The sequence below is a fragment of the Syngnathus typhle genome, linkage group LG4 (genome assembly GCF_033458585.1).
Source record: "Syngnathus typhle isolate RoL2023-S1 ecotype Sweden linkage group LG4, RoL_Styp_1.0, whole genome shotgun sequence".
Taxonomy (NCBI): Eukaryota; Metazoa; Chordata; class Actinopteri; order Syngnathiformes; family Syngnathidae; genus Syngnathus; species Syngnathus typhle.
In genome coordinates, this window is record NC_083741.1 from 21,123,736 (window position 1) to 21,150,644 (window position 26,909).

General features: G+C 42.6%; 1 protein-coding gene across 1 annotated transcript in view; it reads left to right on the top strand.

Annotated features, from left to right (window-relative positions):
- Positions 1-26,909, top strand: part of cdh8 (cadherin 8) — a 64,600-nt gene that overhangs the window by 24,967 nt on the left and 12,724 nt on the right. The window contains exons 2-6 of the mRNA XM_061275892.1: positions 394-688; positions 18,496-18,615; positions 22,106-22,273; positions 22,338-22,525; positions 26,177-26,430. Of these exons, the coding sequence (XP_061131876.1) occupies positions 394-688; positions 18,496-18,615; positions 22,106-22,273; positions 22,338-22,525; positions 26,177-26,430 (1,025 nt within the window). The remainder of the gene's footprint in view (positions 1-393; positions 689-18,495; positions 18,616-22,105; positions 22,274-22,337; positions 22,526-26,176; positions 26,431-26,909) is intronic.

A 26,909-nucleotide genomic window follows, 5' to 3' on the forward strand; every position in this document is an offset into this window, starting at 1 on the left:
TTGTTTTTGTAAACATCAAAAACAATCACTGTCAATTTACAAACATTACCTTGGCAACATCCAAAACAATATGAGAGTCCAGTTTGCCTAGCATGTGATTATTAATCAACAACAAACTTCAGCGAAGCTAATATTAGTGTTTGAAAAAAAACACTGAGAAGTGCACGGCAGAAGTTTGAGCCATTGCTCCACTGTGGCCAACACGGCTTTATTAACAATAAACGACGCGGAACATTGTCGGATTGGAAAAAATCCTCCCTGGAAGCTCCGTCCTGCTTCACCGCTCACCTTTAGCGATGGAGAAGATTTAAGAGGGAGAAAAAGTCACAGTCAAATCAACATCCTGTGTGTTGCTTGGTTTTGAGATGTGCTGAAATGAACTCTCTCTTCCAGCTCCACACGGACTTGGACGTAGGCGGCAAGCGCATCAAGTACGTGCTGGCCGGCGAGGGAGCCGGCACCATCTTCGCCATCAACGAGCTGACGGGCGACATCCACGCCATGAAGAGGCTGGACCGCGAAGAGAAGGCCGAGTACACGCTCACGGCCCAGGTCATTAACGCAGACACCGACGAGCCGCTGGAGCCGCCGTCCGAGTTCATCATCAAAGTGCAAGACATCAACGACAATCCGCCGCAGTTCATCGAGGGTCCTTATCGAGCGTCCGTGGCCGAGATGTCGGCGGTCGGTGAGTCACAAATATGCGGCCGCGGCATCGATATAATGAGTGCAAGACTGGGACGGGACTATTTGGAAGACAACTGGGGCGAATAATTATTACATAAATGGGGACAAAATAAATCACATTAATACAACAAGGCTTCTGTGCCATCCAAACATGAGGATGGAGGCTTATACACTTTAATTGGCTTTTACATGTATATTTATGAATTTACCTACTTTGCTTTTTCTGTGATGGCAATGCCACAAAAAGGTACCAAAGACATACACTACCGTTCAAAAGTTTGGGGTCACAAAATTGTTTGGGTGACCCCAAACTTTTGAACGGTAGTGTATCTATTTATTTAGATAATTATTTATAGATTATATATATAATCTTCTGTGTAAAAAATCTTATAATATATATGTATATTTATATTCATAGATTATATATAATCTTATACAAATATAAGATATAATTTATAATATTTAATTCATAATATTTTATTATAATAATATTTACACTACTGTTCAAAAGTTTGGGGTCACCCAAACAATTTTGTGACCCCAAACTTTTTAACGGTAGTGTACCTAAATAGGAATCAGATTTGAGTTGGTACATCTCGACTGAAAACTGGATTTTATATGTTGAGGATTAGTGTGGGTTGTTAGTGGAGAGTCTTAGCCATGTGTGACACATTCTTGGTGCATTTTCTCTTCAGAGGATTCAATTTTATAAATTGTTAATTTATTCTTAAAAGTAATGTAAGATGAGTTTGAAATATTGATAACTGATTTGGGATTCATTCTATCTGCAGTTGGATGTTCTCCCCATGCTTGCCTGAGGTTTTTCCCGGTACTCCAGTTTCACCTGAGAAAGCATGCTGGATTGATTGAAGATCAATATTATGCTAATTAATGCTAATAAATAACCAAGGATTGGTGCTTCAGAGTGAAATCAAAGACACACCAATGAATTTTATATGATTTATGGATTATCAGAGATGTAATAATGTAGGCAGTGCTTCTGTAGTAGTAGCTTTCCCACCAACTTAGGTGAAGGGCGGCAAAAGAGCTGATGCTGATACTTTTACTTCTATCTACGGAGTTTCTTTAAGTTTAAAATGTTATCTCGAATCCCGAATCACATTATGGCCAATGATAGAATCCTTGTCGGTCTTTTTTGTTAAATAGTTGTTGTGGTAGATAGCGGATGCTACCATTAGCTAGATTTACGGCACGTTAGTCTAATTTTGTTTCTCGGTCGGCATATACATTTGGTGCATTAGCGCTACCTTCTTTAGCGTGCTACAAAGAAGGGAAATTGCCTAGAATGTTTTGACATGAGCGGCGCATCTCTCCCCCTTGAAACGGGTCACGCTGTCATTTGAGCTAACAGCGCTGACGGATGCTAATTGCCACAAGCTAACATTCTCGCAGGGCTCAAGCCGGGCACGCAATGCTCGTCTCACTCAATGCTAATATATTCATAGATTCAAATTCTCAATCGCGGTCATGCATTCAAAGGAGCGCATTGGCATGATCACACAATTTTAATGCATGTATGAGACTGGCAAAGCCCCCCACCAGTGTCTCAGTCTGCAGCTGAACGGACCCCCGAGCAGCAGGAGGTCTCCTTCAGAAGGAGATCAGAGCGTCGTTATACAGCTTTGACACCGGACGAGTCGAGAGAGGACACTGTCGCCAAGTGTCGCATTTCCTCCTTTGAGCCTCTTTGTGTTATGCTGTCTTTCAGAAAACCGCAACGGTGGAACTTTGTGAACTGCATAGAAATTGTCTCGCTTCAACCTGAAATAGTGGACATGCTACTGTATGTCTTTTCTGATACTTGTAACTCTTATGTGGGTTCGTGTCCCCGCACCCCTTGAAATTTCCTCGGACATCCGAGGTGCCAGACCAAATTTTGGGGTATTTTCCAATTTTTCCACCCGTCCCCCCCTGAGGCACACACATTCAATCTTCATCAACATTTTTTAAAAAATTGTTTGATTTTGTACAACAAATAAAAAATGTCGACCCTCCCATGGCCCCCCATGGGAAAAAAATCCTAGCTCCGCCACTGTCTACAAGCTACAAATTGAATTTTGCAAACTGAAAATGGCAGACTGCCTTTCATTTCTGTTTGTGGGTCCACTAATAACAACCAAATATCATTTTGATAAGTGAAATATCAAAATATACTTTGCATAATGAAAATGATCCTAAAATGTCCGACTTATATTTTTTCCTGCATTAGTTGTTCAGACTTTCTTCGTGAGTCTACTCAAGATAGACCAAATTTCACATTGCTCAATAAAAACGGCCTCAGGGGCGGATTTAAAACTAATTCCAGTGAGTATGGGAAAGCCCTCCAAATGGCTAATTAATGCACATTTAAATGCATAATGTCCTCTATTCATTAACTAAACCCAACCTGGCTACTTCCAACCTCAAAGGCATTTTCCCTTACCTTCGCCCTCAACTTCAGTCTATTGTCGCGTGGCAATTAAAATGGCCGCGCGGCGGGGAAAATGAAAGTCAGAGAAAAGTCACACGTCTTATCCGTGCGAGCCTTTTAGAAGGAAGAACAAAAGGTCTTTCTCCTTCATTTCCCATTAACCCCCATGCTCCTCGGCGTACAGGAAACATGGCCACCTCGCCGGCCCCGTGTCACATATCTCATCCGGCGCCGGGGATGAGCGCTTTTTGCGTACTTGGGGGGGGGGCGAAGTGTGGGGGGGGAGCGGTGACATTCAATGGGCTTTATGGCTGCAATGGCGGACAGATAAAAGCAAAGCGTTGTAGTCCGTTTGTCAGCAAGCTGGCTGATACGCTTGATGCCCGGCGCCGCCACGCTGATGAGGTCTGGAGTGGAACTGACAGGCGGCGCGGCGTGGTGGCGGAGGTGAGAGGCAGCTTTTTTTACGGTCCAGATTAGATGTCTGATTGTTCCACACAGGAGGCCTGGAACGCGGCGGGAGAGCGTGGCGCCGAGCTCCATATTGTCTGCCACGGCGGCGGCGGCGGCGGCATCTCGTTAGCGCCGCACCATAATTACATTCTAATGCCGCTCGGCATGGAGACGAGCTCGACTTCATCAGCGGCCACTTTACTTGCTCGCCGTTCTTCCCGTGGACTTTATTAGGCACTCAGTGGCTGTTTTGCATTGGAGCAAGCGGGGAAGTGGCCAAACACATACACCTGACAAAACAAGTCACCTATTTCCTTCAAAAATACATTTCAATGAACCCAATTACAAATTTAAAGAATATTTCGTGTCTTACAAATTGACATAAGCCACAAAAGCCGTTCTGAGCGTTCAACGCTCAGTCCTGCCGCAACGGGCTAATGTTTCATGCGCTTGAGGGAAACTTAGCAAAGTCATCGGTCGGTGAGCAAGCGAGCCAGCGAGAGCGAGAGAAGCTTTTCAGGCAAACAACTGAGCCTTCCCGAATGTTTAATTAATCAGCCGTGACAAAAGGGAGCAACAGTCAACAAAGAGATGCCAATTTCCATTTCTTATGCATTAGTCCCAAATGGAAAGTCGGCGAGTTCTGTCAAGTACGACTTTGCCTCCCCCCCAAAAAAAAGAAGCCTCAGAGAGCGAAACGCTACAGAATATCGCTTCACCGATGTTTTGTGTTTACACAGAGACTCTTTGCTCGCTCTTTTGTTCCTCGTCGTCTCCGACGATGCGCAAACTACAAACTGCAGATGGGAACCAGCTGTGGGTGGCTGTTGGGAAATAGGAAATATTTCACTGAGAATTCCAACGTCAAAAAAAACAACAACAACGTGCCTTTTTAAACACCTTTTTTTCCACACCTGATCCACAAGTATGTTGATCATAGCACGGCGTTTAATTAAAAACGCTCATTTTACTCTATTTGCGCAGGCTTAAGTGCAATTAAAATGTTAATTAATTTGCGTGGATTGGATAGATCTCACAGGATTAGCCCGTCCTGGTTTTTTTTACCCGCCGTAATGGGGTCTTCGACTTTTAAGGCTATTTACAAGCTGACGGATTTGTCTCGGCATGAAAGTGTCGCAGCCATATGCCCGATGTCGGCGGGCGCCAACGTTCTCCAGCGGCTAACAGCAAGGCGGCGGCGGCGTAAACGACAAATTCAACCCGAGTGAGGTTTAATCAGGAGGTGGCGCGACCCTTCTTACTAAATTACCGGGGAAAGACACAAAGTTGCAGCGTGCACTTGATGTGAGGGACGGCCCTCGGGTGCGTCATTATCGCGGCGGTTAATAAACGGGCCGAGGCGACCAGATGGGGGGGAAGAAATTTGCCACTTGATCACCTGTAAGCAGAGAGCGGCGCCAAAAATGTCTCCGTTGGAGCTGAGCAATAGATTACCTGCGGCTGATTTGCATTTTTAGATTTGTCACGGAAAGCGCGGCAGGGGGGAATGCGCGGCGGCGTAATGATGTTTTTTGATTACGTTCGGGCTTGTCACCGCGCAAACGAGTAGATTTCATCACAGGGCGAGATGCCGAGGAATGAGCTCCCGTGTCCCATCTACACACGTAATAAAAGGCTTGTGAAACATTTGGAATTACAAAATAGGATCTCATTGTCGTCTTAGTCACAGAAATAGATTCAGTCGGCTCATAGAAATGGTATGTTTTTATATCACAAAATGTTGGGTGAAGGCAACATTTTGAAATTGGATGATGGTGCGATTCAAATAAATATTTGAAGTTTTCTTCCCGGCATTTCGCAACAAAGGAATAAGAGTTTATAGAATGGCTGGTCCTTTTATTGAACCCCATTTCAAAGATTTAGTCACTTGTTTGCTTTGTTGTGCCAACATTACGCTTTTTTGTCGGGTTATTTTCAGTTTAAATGATTTTTTTTTCAGACCACAGAATATAATGTTTTTTACGGTGTCGACACACCATGTAAGAAAGAAAATCAAAAATGTTCCCCCATTTTGGACAACTTTAATCCATTTTTATCGAGGTAATGAACCTGCGTATATTTATTTATATGCACCTCAATTTCACGTTAGCTAATTTTCAAATGCTCCCAACCACATGTATATATTCCCTTGGGCGGACATATTTGCCGATTTGGTGATGATTCATGCATGTCAGAGTTCTAAACTAGCCATTTAATTAGCTTGTTATGTCATTATCGGTCCATACAAATTGATAGAAGGTCATACAATTGTATTTCTTTGAATCATGACCTGAAGTTCAGTAATTGACCTTAATTGACGAATCTGACCTTTTTTGGACAATGCCGATCGGGAATGCATCGTTTTCATCTCCCACCGTCTATTTATCTTTTTGATCCATGGAAAGAGAGAGAAGCCATTTCACGCTCTACTTGGGCCAGATGTTCTTTTGAAAAATATTATCTTACCATGCAGGAAGTGATGATCATATCTCAGGAAGTCGGGGATTATTAAATGCTCTTTAATTCATAATGATAATCTTGCCGTGTTTCCGGGTCACATGAATAAAGAAGAAGTTATAAAAAGCAAGCGTGGCTGCTGCTCCTGGACGCCGTAGTGCGGCGGCTTGGCAGATGAAGTCGGTGGCAGGAGGCCCCTGGCCCTTTAACACAGTGGGCAGCTGGGCAGGGGCACATCTGACCAGCCAGAGGGGGCGAAGTGGTGCCTGGCATCGACGGCTTTAGAGGTTTCCAAGCGGGCCATAAAGCTTGGTCTTGCTCGGTGGCCTTTGTGGGTGAATCCGTATGAACGCAACTCGTCCAGGCCTCGGAGGTCTTCAACCAACATGCTGGGATTAGGTTGGAAATAACGCGCAAGTCGTACCCAGGGAAGAAACGGTTGCTTACGGGTATCTCTGGGATCGAAGATCAACCAAACGAGACACGGAAACCATCGTTGGCACATTCACATGTTATTCGTCGAGCAATAACAACAGCAGAGATCATTTTACAGTAGTGACATCTTCATATTTTTCTTCTCGAATCTATTTCAGATGACCCGCGTCGTCTCGCATCTTCATGTTTACGCCGTATCCAATTTTGTGATCCGCCATACGTGTCACCTGTCAGCAACTCAGCCGAGTATTTTTATTTTTTTCCCCTTTTCTGCTCGGCCATTTGTCTTAGCTGCTCTTGCCTGTAGCTACTGCAGATGAAGTGTCAACGGTCTGATTTGGCACCTTTGCAGAGGTTATATATTATTTATATTTCCCTGGAGGAGAATCAAGTAAAAAGTAGAAATAAACAAAACAAAAACTATTTTTACCAGGTTTGACGTGGTATCAAAAGCGTATTGCTAGCTAGCAATGACAAGGCCATGTCATGAGTCCCTCTTGAATTCAAAGCAGGACATGCCCCGCTGCAATATTGTGAGATTCATAATTAATTACTGCCACTGTTTTTGTTTACAAAGTAGATGTCATATTAGACTTCCACTTTTCGTGCCTTAGCTAATGTGTCTTCCACGCATCCTCTAGCATCTGGCATTTTTTTCACGCTAGTTAGCATATGAAGCTAAAATTCCCCGTTTGTCTCCCAGCCAACACTAACTCTCGCACCTTCCCTCAAGGGAGAGCAAAAAGTAATGAAGCCCTTCAACGCAATCTCCATAAGATCCCGACCGGGCGCCTCAAACAACATTTCTTTTCTTGTCACGCTTCACTTAGTCACCAGCACAAAGACGGCATGCTTGAAGAAGGTAAATGAGAGAGAGTGTTTTCCAAATGAGGAAACAAATGCAAATCTGGCAACACAGTGAAAACATTCTGGTTTCATAGCATCATGATTCTCTCTGTTCAAACTCTTATTGCTACCAGTCTGCATTCTTTGGTTCATAAACTTTGAAAAACACAACTATGATCTTCGGATGCTAAGTTAAAAATCAGCTAGCATACCTGTGAGCGTTAGCACAGTATCGAATGACAAGACATTCCTTTGTGTGTTGGCGCCAGATATGAACAAGTACCGTATTTTCCGGACTATAAGGCGCACCTTCAATGAATGTCCCATTTTAAAACTTTGTCCTTATATAAGGCGCACCGGACTATAAGGCGCACCATTAATGCGCATAAATACATTCTCTATTTCCTCGCAATTAAAAAGACAACTGTTGGTGGATTTCTTTCACTCTAAGTTTTTCACAGCAGGTCAGGAGCTATTTATTCTATAGGAACTTTTTTTATAGTCATTTTTAGTTTGCACACTGGAAGGAACCTAATTTTCACTATGTAACATTCATTAGAGTGCCGACTGCTGTCAAGTGACGGTGTTTGCTATGTGGAGCAGCTTTAAAGTGATTTCCTCCGACTCCACACGAAAGCATTCCCGCCGCCGCCCGCCGTCAAAGATTCAACAAGCCGCCTGCTGCCACCGATGTTGCTGCTGGGAAAAGATTACATTTTTATTTATGATCCCGCCATCAATGATGGAAGCACCTTAACGTGTTTACCTTTGATGCGGTAGCTCAGGAGAGACTCCATCATGGATGTTATGAAAGTGGGAAGAGGACCAATTTAGTGCGGACGACTTGGGACTGCTTGCTCAGTCAAGAACAGCTTGGCTTTAAGGACCACTGTGCCAAGTAGTATTGTTGCAAACTGTTTAATCTTTCCGTTAGATTGGATCCTGAGGGACGAGGTCAGTTCAACCCTTTTTTTTAAGTGTTGCACAAATAGTTTCACTAACAATTTCTCGCCCGAGCTTTTGAATTTGATTTGCAATTGCAAATTTAGTCAATGTCCCATTACCGCAAGTTTGAGTTCACAATCCTCCAAAGAAAGCATAACACGGGACTCGATCGCGCCTCCGAGCATTTGCCCGTCACGCTCGGGGTGCTTTTACAGAATTTGAGCAGGATCCCCTTTCCCTTCTCATCCTCGCACGTCTGCATTATTAATTGTCTGTATGCCACAGAGCAAAGTACGGTTGGCTTTCAGGCCTTCGGGCAAACCTTACATTGCTGACTGCTGCTCCAAATGAAAAGCACTGCTGACACGATTCAAAGTTGGGAAAAAAGAATCATGTGTACATTCAATTTCACTGCAGAGGAAACATGGTAAAAATATCTGCTAATGTTTGGTAAATATTTTCACTGTGTGTGTGTGGGCTGAATGTGTTGTGTTGATATGTGTGAGTGTGTGGTGTGCAGAAGTGTGAGTGGGTTGCACATGTGTGACTACAGCATTGTGGTGCCCCAGGTGACACAAAGCTTGGTGTTTCTTACTTTTTAACAACATTCAGGTCTCGAAATTATCATTACGATAACAATGAATCAATAGAAAATATACAACGTGAAAAATAAAGGTACCGTGTGAACTCTGCCTAGCAACAAGTGAACACTAGTTGCTGTCATTTCTTTGGGTGTATTTCTGCAGGTGCCGCTTAAATTTTGTACCCTCTCCTGGCATTGAATTTGGCAGCCGCATCACTCAGTATGGATTTAGTCAGCCTCGTGATTTTACGACACTCACTAAAACACACAGACAATCCCACTACTGGTTAGCGACGTCGCATCAGGGGCCACCGTAGAATTGGCCGAACCTGTTCACAAGATAGATTTCGAAAAAAGTATTGGAGTCAGTACTCCATTTGGTTAAACAACTGGAAATATACAACAGTAATCATAAAGTTTCAGATACGTGGCCTTTGAAAATTGTCACTTCCAATGCAAATAAGCAGACAGATTTCTTAGTAAGACGGAACCCACAGTGACGCTCATATTACTTTTCAAATCATTTCCTACCGGGCCAACTTCTCCATGTGTGCGCGTGTGGTACGTTCTCCGTGATGGATTAGTTTGTCAGACAGCAGCCCGGCGGAACTCGCGCAGGCTGACGGACACATTGAGTCGCCGGTCACGTCAGCATCCCGACGTCCTTCTAGGGTGGAAAAGGCTTTTAACCCGCTAGCTCCGACACGGCTGTCAGGTGACAAGGCGCTGCTGCTTAGGAACTGCCAAACATGTTAGATTCACGCGTGTGGGAGGCTGAAGGACCGCTGTCACATTTTTACGGACGGCCCGAGAGCTAGCGGTGTCAGCCGCGGGGCCTCGGGTTTGTTTTGCTTTATTTTTGTTTGGCCGTGGTGAGGATTTAAAAATGGAAAAATTGACTCAGAACATCTCGCACCACGCTGCAACCTGGGGGTGTTGTCGACGCTCAGGCTGAGCCTTTCCCTCCAACGCTGTCCTCGTCTATTGCAACCTGCTCTTCACCGCGGCTGCCTTCGGTAGATGAAAAAGAATCAAGAACAAGTGGCACCTATAGAGAGCCATACCACGTGTTTACATTCCTCCTTTTATGTCATGAAGCGGATTTTGCTTTCGTGGTTCGAGAGGATTTGAACATGGCCTTTAACCGTTTAAGGTTGGCGACAAAGTCAAGTAAGGGAACCGGATTTGGTTCTTGCCATCAATGTAGCCTGTTGTTACAAAAAAATCTTGCAGTTTTCTTGTCAATGATCAGAAATCATGAGGATGTATTTGTCTGCGTCCGCACTTGTTGCCTATAATTGGCATGATGCTAGCACACGGGCCTTTAATTAGCATGATGCTAGCATGCGTAGGAGCTTTTTACACGCACGCAGAAATAAACACCAACTTGGAATTGTCTGCCGGCCAGCGAGCAGCGTACATGCCTCATTAAAGACACTTTTGGTGACCGCACACACATAAGTAATATATTTCTTGTATTTAACAGGAATTTTGATCTGGGGTCTTTGCTCTCTGGGGGGGTGGCATGATATTAACCACAACATACTGACGCATTTGCATTATGCTGAATCTTGTTTTTATTCTGTCTTCTGAGGAATAATTCACATTAAAAGGCTGGCTTGGGTGGCAGCTCTCTCAAATTAAGAAACATTTGGCACTTTTATCTGTGATGAAGTTGTTCATTAGACAACACAGCTCAGCCGTTAGGCTTTGTTATTACCTCGCCTTGGGAGCAATTAAACATGGCTAAAAGGGGCAACCCCGATTTTCCGTTCTTGCTAATTCTATAAATCTGCGCCCAAACGTGAATAATTAAAGTAAATCACTAACAACGAGAGGTGGCAAAGGTACTCATATGCTGTAAATGCAAAGATAATTCTGAAAAATAGACTCAAAGGAGACAACATACTAATTCTACTGCTGACCTCAACTAAAAATACAAAAAAAATCTTTGAAGCATATACAAATCTATTTTGAGAATAAAAAATAACCCAAAATGTTTTCTCCAATTTAACCTGAGTTGTGCTTGTACAGGGAATAATAAAAAAAAAAATCAATTTGTAGGTTTTAAAGAGCTAGCTAGCGCTGGCTAACCTTTTATGCTATCAAAAAGTGTCCCTGTAACTTTAGTTGTAAACTTGATAACCGAAAAAAAATGTTTAACTAGCTAGCAAATGATAACAAATTTTATGTACCGGACAACATCAACCAATTCTCTGAAATAAAGTGGACGAGGAATATCTTGCTTCTCCAAATTGCCATCTAGCTTAATGCTCCCTGATTTACTTTTTCCCCGCGTTCCTCTTTTGAAGCGGTGGCGTGTCATGGCAACAAAGAACCCGCCTAATTATTTTGTTCCTGCTTCCGTTGACTCCTACAGAAGTGGATGTCAGAAACAGACAAGGACATGAAAAAGCGAGAAACACCGTCATCCCCCCCCCACTCTCATCATCATCTTCCTCCTCTTCCTCATGCTTTGTCTTATAAAAGACTCGTAATTGCACTACAACAATAACAGTGTCAGTGTTAAGTGTGACGGTCCCCTTCCCCGTCACAAGCGTGGCGTCCCTTATCCATCATTGGCTCTTGGGAGCAATTTCTGGGATGCTGACAAGCATATCTCATCTTAGAAGATGTTTTTTTTTTTTTTCTTCACCAGGGCCACAATCCTTTGGCCCGTGTCACCATTGTCAAATTATGAGCAGCTTCGTTCATTTGCTGTGTTTGGCATTAGTGCTGTAGTGAGGACTGATGAGAAAATGGAGATGGTTTTTAGTATGAGTCGATGGATGCATGATCAAGTAGGTAATATTCTTTTTAGTTGGATGGACAGATGGATGACCTAAATTGGTGACACTATAGGCCAAGTCTGTCACATTGTCTTAATTGCCAATTGGATGTTCACGTAATGAGGGTAAACAGAGACATTAAGAGAATGTCTCATTAATTCAATCTCCATGTATATTTTTAACCAAATTGGCATTCTACTCTAAAAATAGTCACTGAAAAAATGAAGGCTGTCATTCTGTCTGATCATCATCCTTCTTTTCTTCGTCTTCTGGCAGCTGAGAGAGTGACACTGGTGTTCATGTAATCAATACACAATCAGCTACTCGGTGCCTCCGTATAAGCACTGGCCTGCTGTCTTAAAAAAAACAAAGAAAGTTCCATTTGCCGCCTTTCTGAGTTAAAAAATGATAACTGTGAAGGTGAAAGACCGCTCAGAAACCACTGAAACAAGAACATGCTAAACACTCGAGATTCGGATTAATTGTGATTTTTTTTTTTCCAGAAAATATCAAAGTCAAAGTCAAAAAGTCAAAGTCAGCTTTATTGTCAATCCCCTCATATGTCAAGACACACAAAGAAACCGAAATTCCGTTTCCTCTACCCCACGGTGACGAGACACAGTACACGATAGACGTACAAGTAGACGACACAAAATAAAAACAAGAAGGCACAAACAATAAATAACAAATGAATAAAATGAGTGATAATAGATAATAAACAAATAGCCCAATAAATAAGAGGAGCAAAACTGAGCCAGTGTGCAGGGGGGGGGCGAGTTCAGGATCCTAACAGCCTGGAGTATGAAGCTGTTGGAGAGTCTGGTGGTGCGAGAGCGCAGGCTCCCGTACAACTCAACAACTATATACAACTATATATACATTGAGCTTTTTCTACCCAAAATCCAAACCATTTTCATTTTTGATATATCGAGTGTACACCGCTTTCATAAACCCAAAGGTCATTTGGGTACCTTTTTTGGCCAAGTAAACAAAAAAGTTGCGATTTTTACTAATCTAGTACAAACGTTTTTGGTTAAAATAAAAGCCCAAGCGAGGATCAAGTGTAGACATTTTTCCGAGACACTCCAAGCAGACAGAGCTTCCACTTAATCTAAAATGCATTATTTTATCCTTGATTAGCAGAGGGCATCTGTATTCCAAATCAAAATTGCCGCATTCATTTTCTCTTTTGGAGTGCTCTAATCATAAAAGGATCTTTTAGAAACTACTATGAATATCACATGGACGTGCTCCTTATTCGAGTATGTTATCTAACCCTAAAAATTTAATTTTCAAGTGTTGAGTTTCGAACAAAACCCATTCACGCTATTCTCCAACTGTACATGTATATTAGAGTATGTGTATATATACCGTATTTTCCGGACTATAAGGTGCACTGGACTTCAATGAATGGCCCATTTTAAAATTTTGTCCTTATATAAGGCACACCTGACTATAAGGCGCACCATTAATGCATCATGTCGGATTTTTAATCCAAATCAAATCCTTCTCCATTTTATCTTTTTTCAGACGCAACAAATTACTTTATAATCACAAAATAATGATCCATAGTCTTTTTGATTCATGATTCATAGTCTTCAGGCGGCCTTTACGATTGATTTTATGACACAATGCTTCGGGCCAGTTTAAATTGAGGAATTTTGTCCATATATAAGGCGCAGCGGACTATAAGGCGCACTGTCGGCTTTTGTGAAAATTTTAGGTTTTTAGGTGCGCCTTATAGTCCGGAAAATACGGTAGTACAAAAATGGCCAAAAATATGGACAAGATAAAACCATGCCACAATTTGGCTTTAACCAAAGGTGCCTGGATTACCTGCCATGTCAGTCAGCGCAACTTTGAAGCACGTGCGACTAAATCCAAACTGTGGTAGGATTTTAACTTTCTGGATCTGGATTCCCCATCCCTGCATGCATATTTCCAGCTGCATCAATACATTTCAGCTTAGTTCAATAAAAGCAACCTCTCTGTCTGTTTGGCCTACAGGACCACTGTTTGTAATTACGCTTATATGCTCACGCCGAGTTTAATCGCATTAGTCATAGCGTTATTATACACGGATATGTCCGTGCCTCGGGATCACATTTGTTGGACTGCGGGCTTTTTCGTTGAATAAAGCCATGTGCGAGCCAGTCTGGCTGAGAAATAATGGGCCTCGCACTTCCTATTTACTCTGTGAGATAGGAAATCAATAGGAATCTTCCTGGAAGCGGCGAGGGGCATAAATTGGAGATGTGACGCGCAAAGGCGGCAGAAGAACATCGCAACTCATTTGGGGCAAAACGCATTAGCCAAAGCGTCTTCGGTAACGTCTGCTTATTTCCTTCAAGGATGACCGATGCCGGCCAAGGTCAGGAAGATTTTTGGAGTTTTTGAGCAGCTTGTTCGACAATTCACAGATGGCCTCAGTTCTTCTTACTCGTCAAAAGTTGAAAATACGACACGGAAAATACCGACTGGCTTTATATCAACAATACACAAGTGAATGATAACATTTCTTCAGTCCGTTTGTTTAAATAGTTGTCGTCTACTTTGATCGATTGGTCGTAAAGAGCAACTTTTTAGGCAATAAGCAAACTCCATTGATTTTTGCAACAGCCATTTATTATTTGCCAAGAGAATATTGACTTTCCATATAACACATTTTTTTACGACTCTGCAAAGGACCTTTTGTCAGCTGCATGGATACAACACTATGACATGAATTGTCATTGAAATTAGATTTGGTGTTGATGAAACTAGAAGATCAACAGATGCTTAGACATCGCCACTCATCGGAATGGTGACACCATTACCCAGCGTGCTATTTTTTTTTTTTTTTTGCACAACTCGTCCACAAAAACGGGGCGGTTGGGTGACGTGGTGCGCAAGCGTGAAGGCCAGCCGCCAGCCGCTCGGCATTCATATGCATGCGGGCAGTGAGCCATGCAGAGGGATTTTGCCGAGGAGGACAAGGGGAGAAGAGAGTATCGGGGGGGCTAACGGCGTCCTGCTGAGAGCGCGAGCCCTGCTAAAACAATAGTGTTTATGTCTGACTGGCTGCACGCCCCAGGGGGACACAAAGAGGGCTAGCGCCGAGACCGGCATGAATAAAGATAGGCAGAAAGTGAGCACGTGTGCTCCAGTTGTGCGGCAACAAGGTGGCCGGCTGAGGCTCACTTGTACACAAAGAGAAATATCACGAGTGTTTACTCGTAGCAGGTAACTCATTTGCATACTTTTGTCATCCAGCTGGCAGGCCTTTACAATTTTTATTTTTTTCACTGGAAATCCTCCCCTGTGGTGAAAAACGCTTGAGCAAAACATCTGCAGGTTGTGCTGCTGCTTTGTAACATTTTGGATGTGTGAGGCAACGCAATATGAACTCATCCCGTCGTGTTTCATCTAAGACTTGACGCTCGACCGTGTTTATGCAAAACATGTACGCCGGCGTTGGTATAAAAGTAAATTGTAGCTGATGTTATGGAATTAAATACGCTCAGGTCATCAAAAATTCAATTTTCACGGTGCTAAAATAATTCATTAATAACCAATGTGTCTTTGATTTTTCGATAAAAGATACAAGGTTTGTTGAAAGCGGTATTGTTTTTGTTGCTTGACTTAATTCTTTTCTCTTTCGTTTTGGATGTTTCATTGAAGTGTCTTTGATCTTAACGTTCTTCAAAGACTACCGTGAATTGTCTTGGATGTTTACGAAAAATATGGTAGTACTCGGGTGTCTTTGATTTTTCGGCAGATAGCTTTATTCGGCCAGATAAAATGTATTTGATATTTACAAAAAAAACCAAGCATATTGGATACCACAAAATAATTGTATCCGTCTGTCCATCTGTCCACTCTAAAACTTTTTTTTTGCACAAACAACTGATGGTTTATCACAAAATATATTTCTCACAATAAAATATGACCAGACCCAAGTGTGGCTGGCATGATTGAAGGCGGGATGGAAAGTAAAAGCAGAAGGCAGTCGTGGCTCCGGGGAGGCGAGTCCAGTATTTGTTAACTTGACAGGTCATTAGACGAACAATTGAGGTGTGCCTTTGTTCGCCAACCTAAATCAAGTTGCATTAGCCAACATATTGACTGGGTGTGGAGTTAAACATTTTGAGGCAGAAAACATTTAAAGTGTAGGGGACATTCGAAAATGCTTGAACTCGGCGGCCACAGCATTCAAAACTACCAGGAGCAAAAATCATTTATTTCACTTAAATTTTGGACAAACTGGTTTTTGTGGGGTAAAAGTTATTTATTTGTTTTTATATTTATTTATTTATTTTTATATTTTTATACTTTATTTATTTATTTAAATATTTTTTTAAAATAATAATTCTAAACATGAAGCCAGAGTTACGATGAAATCAAATACGCACGTGTAATAATGACCCAGTCAAAGTGTTGATCGATATTTGAAAAAGTTTCTGAAATTTATTAGCTTGAATTTTGAATCAACTCCACTTGACGTTTCTCCTCACCATGAAAAACGATTGCAGTTCTTCACCACGTTTTTTTTCCAATTCATTTCACCGTCAATTCTTCCCCACCGCTTTCCATTCCAATCCATTTATTCCCGCGGAAGCACATACACCCACCCATATTTTGTCCTTCACTTCACTGGTCGTTAGAGTGTAAACGTGGAAACAAAGCGCACTACATATTCACTAGCCGATATCGTACGTGCTCGTATTTAGTATCTACGCGCCCGCGAGTCATTATACTCGCTCATTCTGGCATATTACATTCTCCATTGTGGGCTTTTAAAACGGATAATCCCCATCACCCCTCCTCCCCATGTTTTTTTCCGGCCTTCTCCACACCGGCAGAAGTTTGAAGCCTGCATCGTAATCTCCACAATGTCAAGGCGGGGAAAATGTCTCTTCTCCAGCGGCGAACATTCGCTAGGGTCCAACATCTCTCAGCATGCCAGGATGTTTTGGGAAAAGCTAATCTGCTGATTTGAAACGGAACCAAAAAAAAAAAAAACAATGGTGTTGTAATCCGTCACTTTTTTAAATCCAGGAATGGGGTGGTGCAGAAAGAAAGAAAGATGGAGCTATTTCATGCCTCGCCGCTTGCACTGTTTTTTATGAACCACCACACCCTCAATGTCCCCCCCCCCACTTCGGGATTTATAAAGCCTGTTTGCAATCGTCAGACACCTTTTAGAAGGACGAAGGTACTTTTCATAATTAGGAGTGTGCATGTGTGTGTGTCTGGCTGCCTTCTCTCGCTCTAGTGGCAGTAATTTAACTTGAGCAAAGATAAGACGTGGCATCTCCGGGAGAAGGTGCAATTTCCTTGGCTGTCTTTCCTGTTATTCATTTGACAATTGGCAAACAACACACAGGATCTAATTTGTTCCTCCGCACGGACACACAAGTGGACCGATTTTAATGATCGCATGTGCTGCTTAACTTCTAATGCCTTCTGTCAAAATAATAAAAAAGAAACTAGCATGAATATTTACTCGAATAATAGTAGTTTGTGTTGTTATAGGCTAAAAGTGGCCATTTTGTGTGTGTGTGTGTGCTTACGAGGCAAACAACAACTCGTTTGTCTACAACGTAATCACCACGGGAGGTGTAACTGACGGGCGGCAAGAATAAATCTTCAGGACTGTGATTTAGTGCAGCGACCGTGTCTCGGATGACCACCCTCGCGTTGTGAAATCATCGGCCCAAGACGACGACAATGGCTCTCGGCAGCCGTAAAATGGCCGCCCTTCCAATCGCCGTGTTTTCTTCCACTGCAATGTGGCTTGCCTTTCCTCTAAGGTCTCGTTGTTATGCCCGGTCCGACCATGTTGCCTCAGGGGTAGTAAGAATTCTATATTCCAGTCAGAACCAACCGGAAACCCATTTATTGTAGACCCTGTCTTGGACTTCACAGCACAGACTGTTGGCCAGACTGCATTGAACTTTGCAGGCTTTTTTTTGTATTTTCCTATCACATCTGGTGCATTCTTTTTTTTTCATGTTTTTGGAAGGGTTGAATTGCCGCATCCGAGGCCAAAATAAATTCTGTCGTGTGACGACAAGGGACCGCTCGGCGTTTGTAGCCAGCCCACCTTTTAAACATCCTTCACAGGCACCATTTTCATTCCTATTTGAAGCTTCTAGCCAGCTTGTCTGTGTTGTTGTTTTTTTTTGCTCCTGCACGGGGACTTACGAGGGCATCACTCACCATGCATAAGCCCGAACCGGTTAAATTTCACTAATAACTCCTCAGTAGTCTGTTTTTCAATAACCCGATTGAATGGTCGTGGCTAATCTATTTGGAAATTTTCCCAGGAGGCTCCCGCTACATTAGAGGTGTGAAGGTTGCACGTCTGAATAGGATTTTCACACATTTTTTTTTTCTTCAGGTGAGCCAACATGTTAAAAAATGGACAGTTATTAAAAATCAGACACAAAAATGAGCGGAACATAGCTTTCAGTTGACTAATTACTTCTTCTGCCTTGTGTCTATAAATACACCCTGCATCCATCAGGTTAGCTGGAAGCTAGCAGGAGACAGCTAATCAACGCAGAATGCTCAGTAAGGCTTAACGCTTGTCATGAGGAGTCTCAAGTGGGGGCCGTGTCACAATTTCAGAATGACACTTTAATGCCAGAAAAACACACACAGGCGGAGTGTAAGTATATTATAGCGACAAATGAGAGTTTAACATCACCCATCTGCTCGGATTGTGGCTCTTTTGGGTCGATTCCCTACTCAGACTTCTTCAAAGTACGAGTCCTGGAAGCGACCCAAACTTAAATTGAGAAGGATCGTTTGAATTTGATTTCATTTGATCTACCACCAAGAAAGAATATATACGAAACGATTTATGCTACGCTCTTTCTCGGCAGGTACCCCGGTGACCCAGGTGACCGCCACCGATGCTGACGACCCGGTTTACGGCAACAGCGCCAGGCTAGTCTACAGCATCCTGGAGGGGCAGCCCTATTTCTCCGTGGACCCCAACTCAGGTGAATTTTTTATTTCCTCATTGACTATAAATCATTCAAGCACAAAATTACTCGCGCGCTTAGCTAGCAGTACACTGACTAAAATTTGAAATGTGTGTACACAACAAAATGGCCGTAAAAATCTACTTATTATTTCTAATTTGTTACATCCCAAAAAGAAGAAAAATAAATAAAACTCCCTCGTGCTAAATGCTCACGAGCACCTGGGCCGACAAAAGCTTCTTTTTGTGTTCCTTGCTATTGTTTGCCCCTCGATCAGATCCCCGCAAGATGGCTCATTAAATTTAATCGCGGTTGTTAATACGGCGTGCCAATCCTTTTCACCGCTTCCGAGTCGACACGGTGTCGGACAAAACGGTGAGTGAATGAACACCGCCACGCCCACAACGGGCCACAATGCCAGAGATAGGCTTCAACGGGAGGTGGAGATAACATCTTATTGGATTATTTCAATAGGCCAAGAACTCTTTTAGTATTTAAACATTGTGCCCTTTTCATTAGCCGCTGACACGTAGATAAACCGGCTCACAATGTCAGCCGAGGTCAGGTAGGGAGATATATTATATTTTATATTTACGGCAAGGGCACTTGGTGGTTTCAAGGTCCTCTTGTAATCTCTGTAATTATTACACTGAACTAATCACCATTTTGTGAGTCTCATCATACCCGAAAAGTCACCAAATTTTAGCAAGCACCTGTGTCCCAATTAAACTGGAAGTTTTGTAAAACTCTCGGCGCCAATTTTATTGATCCGCAATATTTTCATATTTGTAAAGATGCAGGAAAAAACAAAAAGTCTTTAGAAAGTGAACGTGGTTTTTGGGCTTGACGGTTGATAATTGGCTTCCTCGCCCTCTCGTTTTGACAGTAAAGCTTTGACCAAAACCCGAAAAGAGTAATTAGGTTGAATAAGGAAAAAACATGCGGCGGTCGTGTCAGTGGCCTTAGATGATTTTTAATGAAGCCACGTTGGCGATCTTCACCGGGAATCTTTCGCCCCGGCTTCAAAAGTTAATGACGGCACAAATGGAAAGTATTATCAGCTTGCCGCACATGTGATTGCAAAACCGTATAATGGCCGCCGCCGCTGAATAGATGAGGACAAAAGGCGGGCGGCCTCGATATCAGCGAGACACATCGGCGCTTTTCTCCGGCGTTGTTTGCGAGGGGATTTAGCCAGGTCAAGCGATCATCTGTGATATATTGCGTGCTCGGACAATGAGCGGCATCAAAGCCCTTATTAAATCTACATAATTGCGAGATTCGCAAGCAGGAGCCTATCTGCCGGCCCGGCCGGCCTTAATGCAGCACGGTCGCATGGTTATGAATTCATATTGATGATAAGAGTAATAATAATGACGTGCCCTCGTTGCCGTTATGAGGCAGAAAGACTCGAGAACCGTCGTTGAATCATCAAACACATTCCAGCGACGTGGATCTGTTGTTTCTTTCAAAACTGTATTTTCTCGTTTTTTACTTGGGAAGAGCCAAAATCTAATAGGAAGCTTGAAATATTTGTTTCTGGACTTGCTTTTCAAGATGACGTTCTAATACGTGTCTATAAAGGACAAGATTACATGAATTATATTAATAACATGAGACGTAAACAAGTCGGGGAAAAAGAGAGTGAGACGGCGAGGACGAGAATATTTATGTGCATAATTAGCCGGGACACTCGGTCCTAAGCGGAGCCGGCCTTGTGCTCGCCATCGCCGCGGTCTCGCAGCACCTGCAGTCGGGAAAGAGATCATCCACAATAGCGCGCGGCATTAGCATTCGGTGCTAGCTGCGCGAATGCAGATGGCTCGTTCACGTACGGCAGATGTTTTAATGAATCTTAATGAAAAATAAAAACGGTAAGCGATGATTAAGGAGTGTTTGACACTTTGGAATGAAAAGCTGCGGATGAATAAATCAATAAATAAACATTGAGGCCCACTTTATCACTCCGCTAGGTGGTTGGGTGGGTTGCGGGGGAATCAACTATGGAAATGAGTGTTTGTCTATCCTCCCATTTTTGAGTGATTAGGAATTAATTTGAATAATCAACCATGATCAACTTCAGAGATGAGGAGCGCGCCAGTCACTGAAGTGCCTTCGTCTTATTTTTGGATTTGTTTGTTGCTTGTTGCCTGACATGGCCTACCTTCAAATCAGATGCGAGTTCCACACACATTGTTTCACCACACATCTACACACACACACAACTTTCCTCAGGCAAGAACAAGGAGTTAAAAGTACTTTGGAATATTTGATCTGAAATAAAACGACTATAATGGCTTGTAATGGAATATTTATGGAATATTCAAGTTCTCCCTTATACATTTTTTGTCCTTCAGACCTTTCCTGGTGCATCACATGACGGGTAGATGGTGCACCTCATATATATGTGCCTTATACTGATTGCCTATTAGCGACTAAATATGATTGTAGATCAGGGGTGTCAAACTTATTTTTGCTTCAAAAGACCACTAAAATTGTCACGGCAAATAAATGTATGAACGTCTCAGTTTTCAAAACAGAGACTAATAAAAACTGTTCAAATATTTAAAAATGAAACATTGAAATCCAATCAAATATTTAAAAATAAAATGTATTTAAAAAAATGAATGAAAATAAAAAATGCTAACTATCTCTATTCTTCAAAAGTAAAAACAATTTGAAATTCACATATGAATTTGTCTTTGCGGGCCACTTAAACTGATGCGGCAGGCCGTATCTGGCCCTCAAGCCTTGGGTTTGACACCTGTGTTGTAGATTGTAGAACTGGTGAATGACGATGACTTTTCTACTTGCTTGAAATTTCGCATCGACTCCTCCACCAGACTTTCCCTGATTTTTCCCTCCATGCTTGAAACTCGAAGGTTAAGACTTGCACAAATATGATCTACTTTCACCTCTGCCCGTGACCTCCCCCCCCCAAAAAAAATCTGACCCCTGCTGGTGCTCCATCTCTGCGGGCAGCAAGCCTCCAGAATACAAAATGCAAGCTTCACCCTCAATGTTGTTTTTTTGGCCTAATCGCATTTTGTGGGGTGTGGAATGGAAGCTTTACGGGGTGTCGTGCCAAAAAAATAAAAAGCCCCGAGTTTGATATTCATTTGATGATCTTGCGGCTCTCTGTTTCTCTGAGTGGATTATCCAGGGATGCCGCCGTTGAGCCCCTTTTTATATTCCACGCTTGTGGCACAGTCAATAAGGTCCAATTCTGCATACAGTAGCTCAGATTATACACGACACAAACAGCGTCATTTGCACTCAATCCGAATACAAATGATGGCAGACTGCACAAAACAAGCGGCTGATGTATTTTTTTTTGTATGCTAAGCGAAGAAAATAAATGTGTACATATCCCTGCAGGGAATTCGTCACCTCGCTTTGCAAAAAAGTAGTGGTTCTGAAAAAATGCACGTCAAGTAATGTGGGCTGTGTAGGTTAGAACATTTTCTCAGCAGATGTTGGAATTCTAATTGGTCTTTGTTTTTTCCAGCCACCATCAAAATCGCTCTCCACGGGATGGATCGAGAAATGCGAGAGGAGTACCTGGTGGTCATCCAGGCCAAGGACATGGGCGGTCACATGGGCGGCTTATCCGGGACCACCACCGTCACCATCACCCTCACCGACATCAACGACAATCCACCTAAATTTTCAAAAAGTGAGCATCCCAAAATGACAAAATCTCTGCATCAAATTTTAATCAATTTTTGGCTTTTTGACAGATTTGTACGAGTTTGTGATCCCGGAAAACCTTCCCATCGGGCAGACGGGAGGCAAAGTAAAGGCCAATGACCGGGACATGGGCGAAAATGCCAAATCCACCTACGACATCATCGATGGTGACGAGCAAGGCGTATTTGAAATCGTCATCGACCCGCAAACCCAAGAAGGCATCCTGCGACTCAAAAAGGTACATTTTTGCTTCCTTCCTACCCGGACTGCTGTAGAAATTAGACAAAGCAAACAAACCACAGTTTTTATTCTTTATATTTGCTGTGACGTGAATCCACATTCGCCCAAGGACGTGCGGTTCCGCTTTAGTTCTGAGCGTGAACAATGACGATCGCAACGTGTAGGAGGTGTGCAGTGCAAAAAACAACTCAGGCAGTCCGCCGGGACCACAAAGAACATCAGTCATAAAAAGCGCCAAATGTTGACAAAGCAAATGTCACAAGTATGTTTGTCTGTTTTAGGGCAACTTCTCGTCTGAGTGGGAGTTTCACAATTGTCTTGTTTGTCGAGTCTTTTGTAAAAACACAAACAGGAAACTTCCGTTTCAAGGCTCCAAGCCTACACTGCAGTAAAAGTTGAAACTTAAATTTTCTTTCCGGCCTCGGTTATTGTAAACAATTGCGATCACGAGATGGTGAATCTTTTGTGTAACGTCGAGAGCAGCTGCCGCGTTAGTCAGATGAGTGGGCGGACGGTGTTTAATTTTGAAAATGCCACTTGGATGAAGGTTGTTATGTAAGTCGCATTTTCATCAACATCACAAGAATAAATTGTTTAAATAAACACTACAGGAGCATTTAGATGTTTTTATTGCCTGAGAAGACACAGGAAGTTAGTGATGACTTTTGAAGGGCTTATGCAATTTGGATCAACGTGGTCTCAGTCCATATTCTGAACACACTCGTCGGGCCCTCAGGGAAGGAAGAGGAAGCGATGACGCTGATGCGAGTTGAAGTCAGCTTCTTCGTGAGTTCAGTTCTTCTGGTCTGGTGAAGGAGCTTGGTGACAGACCAAAAAGACTCCCGCTGACTCATCCCATCTGGTCTTTAACATCTAGGGCTTGTTAAAAAACACTTTTGCTGCGAGGTTAGCAGTTATCGATCAAAGGATCGATTGGAGGAGGTCTTCAACGGACTGGGTTAAATCGGAGTGCTGATTCGGAGAGGCTTATTTGCTTTTTGATGCTTCAAAAATATTTTAGCGGTTCACCCTCAGGCCTTTAGAAGGATGTTAGCTGAGCTTTCACCCCTGCAGCCTGCGTTGAACTTTGAAGTCTCTTCATGCTCAGTCAGTCCATCCGGATGTGATGCCGCGACTGGAAATGACACGAGGGCAGGCGGGGGCGGCGGAGTGTTCGACCTCACTCAAAATTTCTCTGTTGTTTCTTTGTGACTGAGCACATGTTGACTCCATTACTTTGAAGGTGATGTTTTACAAGAGTGTGAATACTACACCAAACAAAATGGTCCTTCGTGTCTCTTTGGGGGTCTTGAACCTTAAAATAGGAGTCGAATACAAAGTCTAAGGCCAGGGGTATTATCATAGTTTCATAGTTTCCGTCGAAGGGCCATGGTTTCCGTCGAAGGGCCATTATGACCGTCAACACAAATCCATCCAGCCTCGTATTCGAAACAGTATAAGCTACAAAACAAATTGTTAAATAACTCGTTTTCAAATCTGACTAATAAAAAACGATTTTTTTAAAAGTGAAGACAATTGCAATTTTAGTACTGACATGAATTTGATTTGTCTTCACGGGCCACATAAAATGATGTGGTGGGCCGTAACTGGCCCCCAGGCCTTGACTTTGACACCTGTGGTCTAAGGGCTTAGGTAATGAGTGCCACAGCTCACCAGCTTGCTGGGTTTGGTCATGCGGCGTTGGCGAGCTGAGCCCTTAGGCAAGCTGAATTTTCCCTTTGAGTTTTATTCAATAGGTTCGCAACACGGTGCCATGCTGCAACACTTTTTTAGCATATTTAGCTTCAGGTTGCGGGCTTTTATTACAATACATAACTCATGAAATGAGATCCTCTCACTTGTCCGTTCGCTGACACTGAAGCATTTTGTTGAGAGCAAGTCAGGATAAATGCTCTATAACCACTGTGTGTGTGCGCATCCATGTGTGTGTGTGTTTGAAGCTATTTGGATGGTATTGGGATTTACTGCTGAGTATTTTAATGCCTCCACTCGACAGTAGTGAAGGTCAAAACAGAAAAGAAACCATGCTAATGCTGTCCTTGAGAGCTTCTGCTTTAAAAAGCTTGATGTGCACTCGCTAGCTAAAACAGAAGCCGTCGCTCGGGTTTTTATTGCATTAGACTATAATTCATTTTAATTTCAAGCACTAAACAAGAACAAATGACAACACCTGTTGGAACTTTCCGATTTACAAAATCCGTCAATCCCAACTGAAACCACCGATTACACACGACTCAAAGACAAATCACAACTTAACCAAGCCGCACATTATATTGCCAACTGAGTTCATTTCAACCGACACGAATCGGAACGTCACCGTTTCGCTTTACGATTATCTCGCCATAGTGCAGTATAACACTGACTTTTTTTTCCCCCACTGGTTTTCATCCATATTTTACCAGGCCGACTCGAAAGGTGGAAGCAATATTTGGTTGGGTGAATAAAAGTCTCCAAAAGCTCACCCCTCTCTATTTCCATATAATCACTCTGACCATCCATGCACAGCCTCACACCGGCTTCTTTTCCCGTCGCTAACCTTTGAATTAAAGTGTTATCTGCTGGCTGGGGGGTCTGTCACCACATATGGAGGGATCAGAGGGAGAGAACGATGGAGGAGGATGAAAGTGCTCCAAATAGCTTCTCAGACCGTAGAGGAACGAACCTCAGAGAGGTTTTAGGGGCACCTAAAATTTTCTCGATGTGACCCGCCATTAAAAATGATAAACCAGAACTGTGTTTGGGTCAATATAAGACCCAATGTATGATTAGTAATAAAAAGTGAAGCCCAAAAAAGTGTTAATAGGTCAACGTGAAAATAAAAATGAAAACTGACAAGTAATTTAATAAATTAAATTAATATATAATATTTATAATATACAACTTAATAAATAAAATTATAACAAAAACTTTTAATCCTTTTTTTCCCCAAACACAAACATTTAAAACAAGGTGGTTACATATTTATGATCGACCATCTGTGACAGAATCACTGCAGGCCAAGTACGGCGACGACAAAATCTTGCCCACATGTCAACGTGCCCTGGACAAAATGTTTTAAACGCCCTTTGGAGAATCTTTTGATAGCCTACGCAGAGTGCTTGTCGTTATTGATTTTGTGTTAGCCGGGCAGCTAATAATATGATGTCAGCAAGAGCGTAAATAAAAAGATTCATACAAGGGTAATTGCTCAGCCTGACAAAGCATCATTTTCTGAAAAGTATCACGACAAAGCCCGGCAGATGCAAAAGTAAATCAATTGTGTGCTCGCTGACAGAACAATAATCACTTACTGATTTTAAGTGACTATTACCCCATAAAGGATTATTTGGGTACCACTTTAGGCTAATCCTAGTCAAAATCATTGAAGTCATAGTCAAGCAGAAACTGTGCAGGCTAAACTAACATTAACATGCGGATTTTCTTTCGTAATTTCTAGATGTTTATCTACAACGGATATAATTGACTTTGGTAACTTGGTTACTTCAAAGAAAGAAGCATGAGAAAATGAAACTGAAGCAAAGCATAGACTGAGCAATGCTAATAACATTAGCTTATCATCAATGTCATTGTGTGAATCGTAAATTGTTACACATCACATTGTGACTGTTCCTATTTTGTTTACTTTCAGGTATTAGATTTTGAAAGCCGGAGGACGTACACGCTCAAAGTGGAGGCCACCAACGTGCAGTCAGACCCCGGAGGCGGCATTGGCGGTCCCTTCAAAGATACGGCAACGGTTAAGATTGTCGTGGAGGACGCCGATGAGCCGCCCGTGTTCTCCAAGTCAATCTACACGCTGGAAGTCAATGAAAATGCGGCCGTTAATACCGTCATCGGCACTGTTGGTGCCAGGGACCCGGACTCCAGCAGCAGTCAAGTCAGGTGAGGAGTTTATTCAGTTTTTCAATTGGGAGTTACTGCATTTCTGAAAATGTTACTAGTTTCACAAAGCTTAAGTTTATTTAAGTCTCAAAATTGGGTCGCCAGCATCCTACCAGAAAAATCAACCTAGTAACTACTGCAAACTTGAGAAACTCATCGGGGCACTGGTAAGTCAAGTTGTTAGTGTATTTTGGTGAAATTCTGCATCGTTTCACTCTGTCAGCTTTTCCGCTGAACAACTAAATGATGACCCCAATTTTCCCTCGCAGCGCAAGAGGCGAACAGGCTCCAAGTTGTATTATTAAAATAAAGTTTGACACAGAGGTAATTAAATGTCTTCATTCTTGTGACCTTTCCGTAGGTTTTACTTAAGAATCACACTCATTTCCACAAACGTCAGAAAAGGCAGCCAAAAAAAATGTAGATTATGAGTCGAAGCTGCCGCAATTTCTCACCCCTGACGACGACAAGGGCACCTT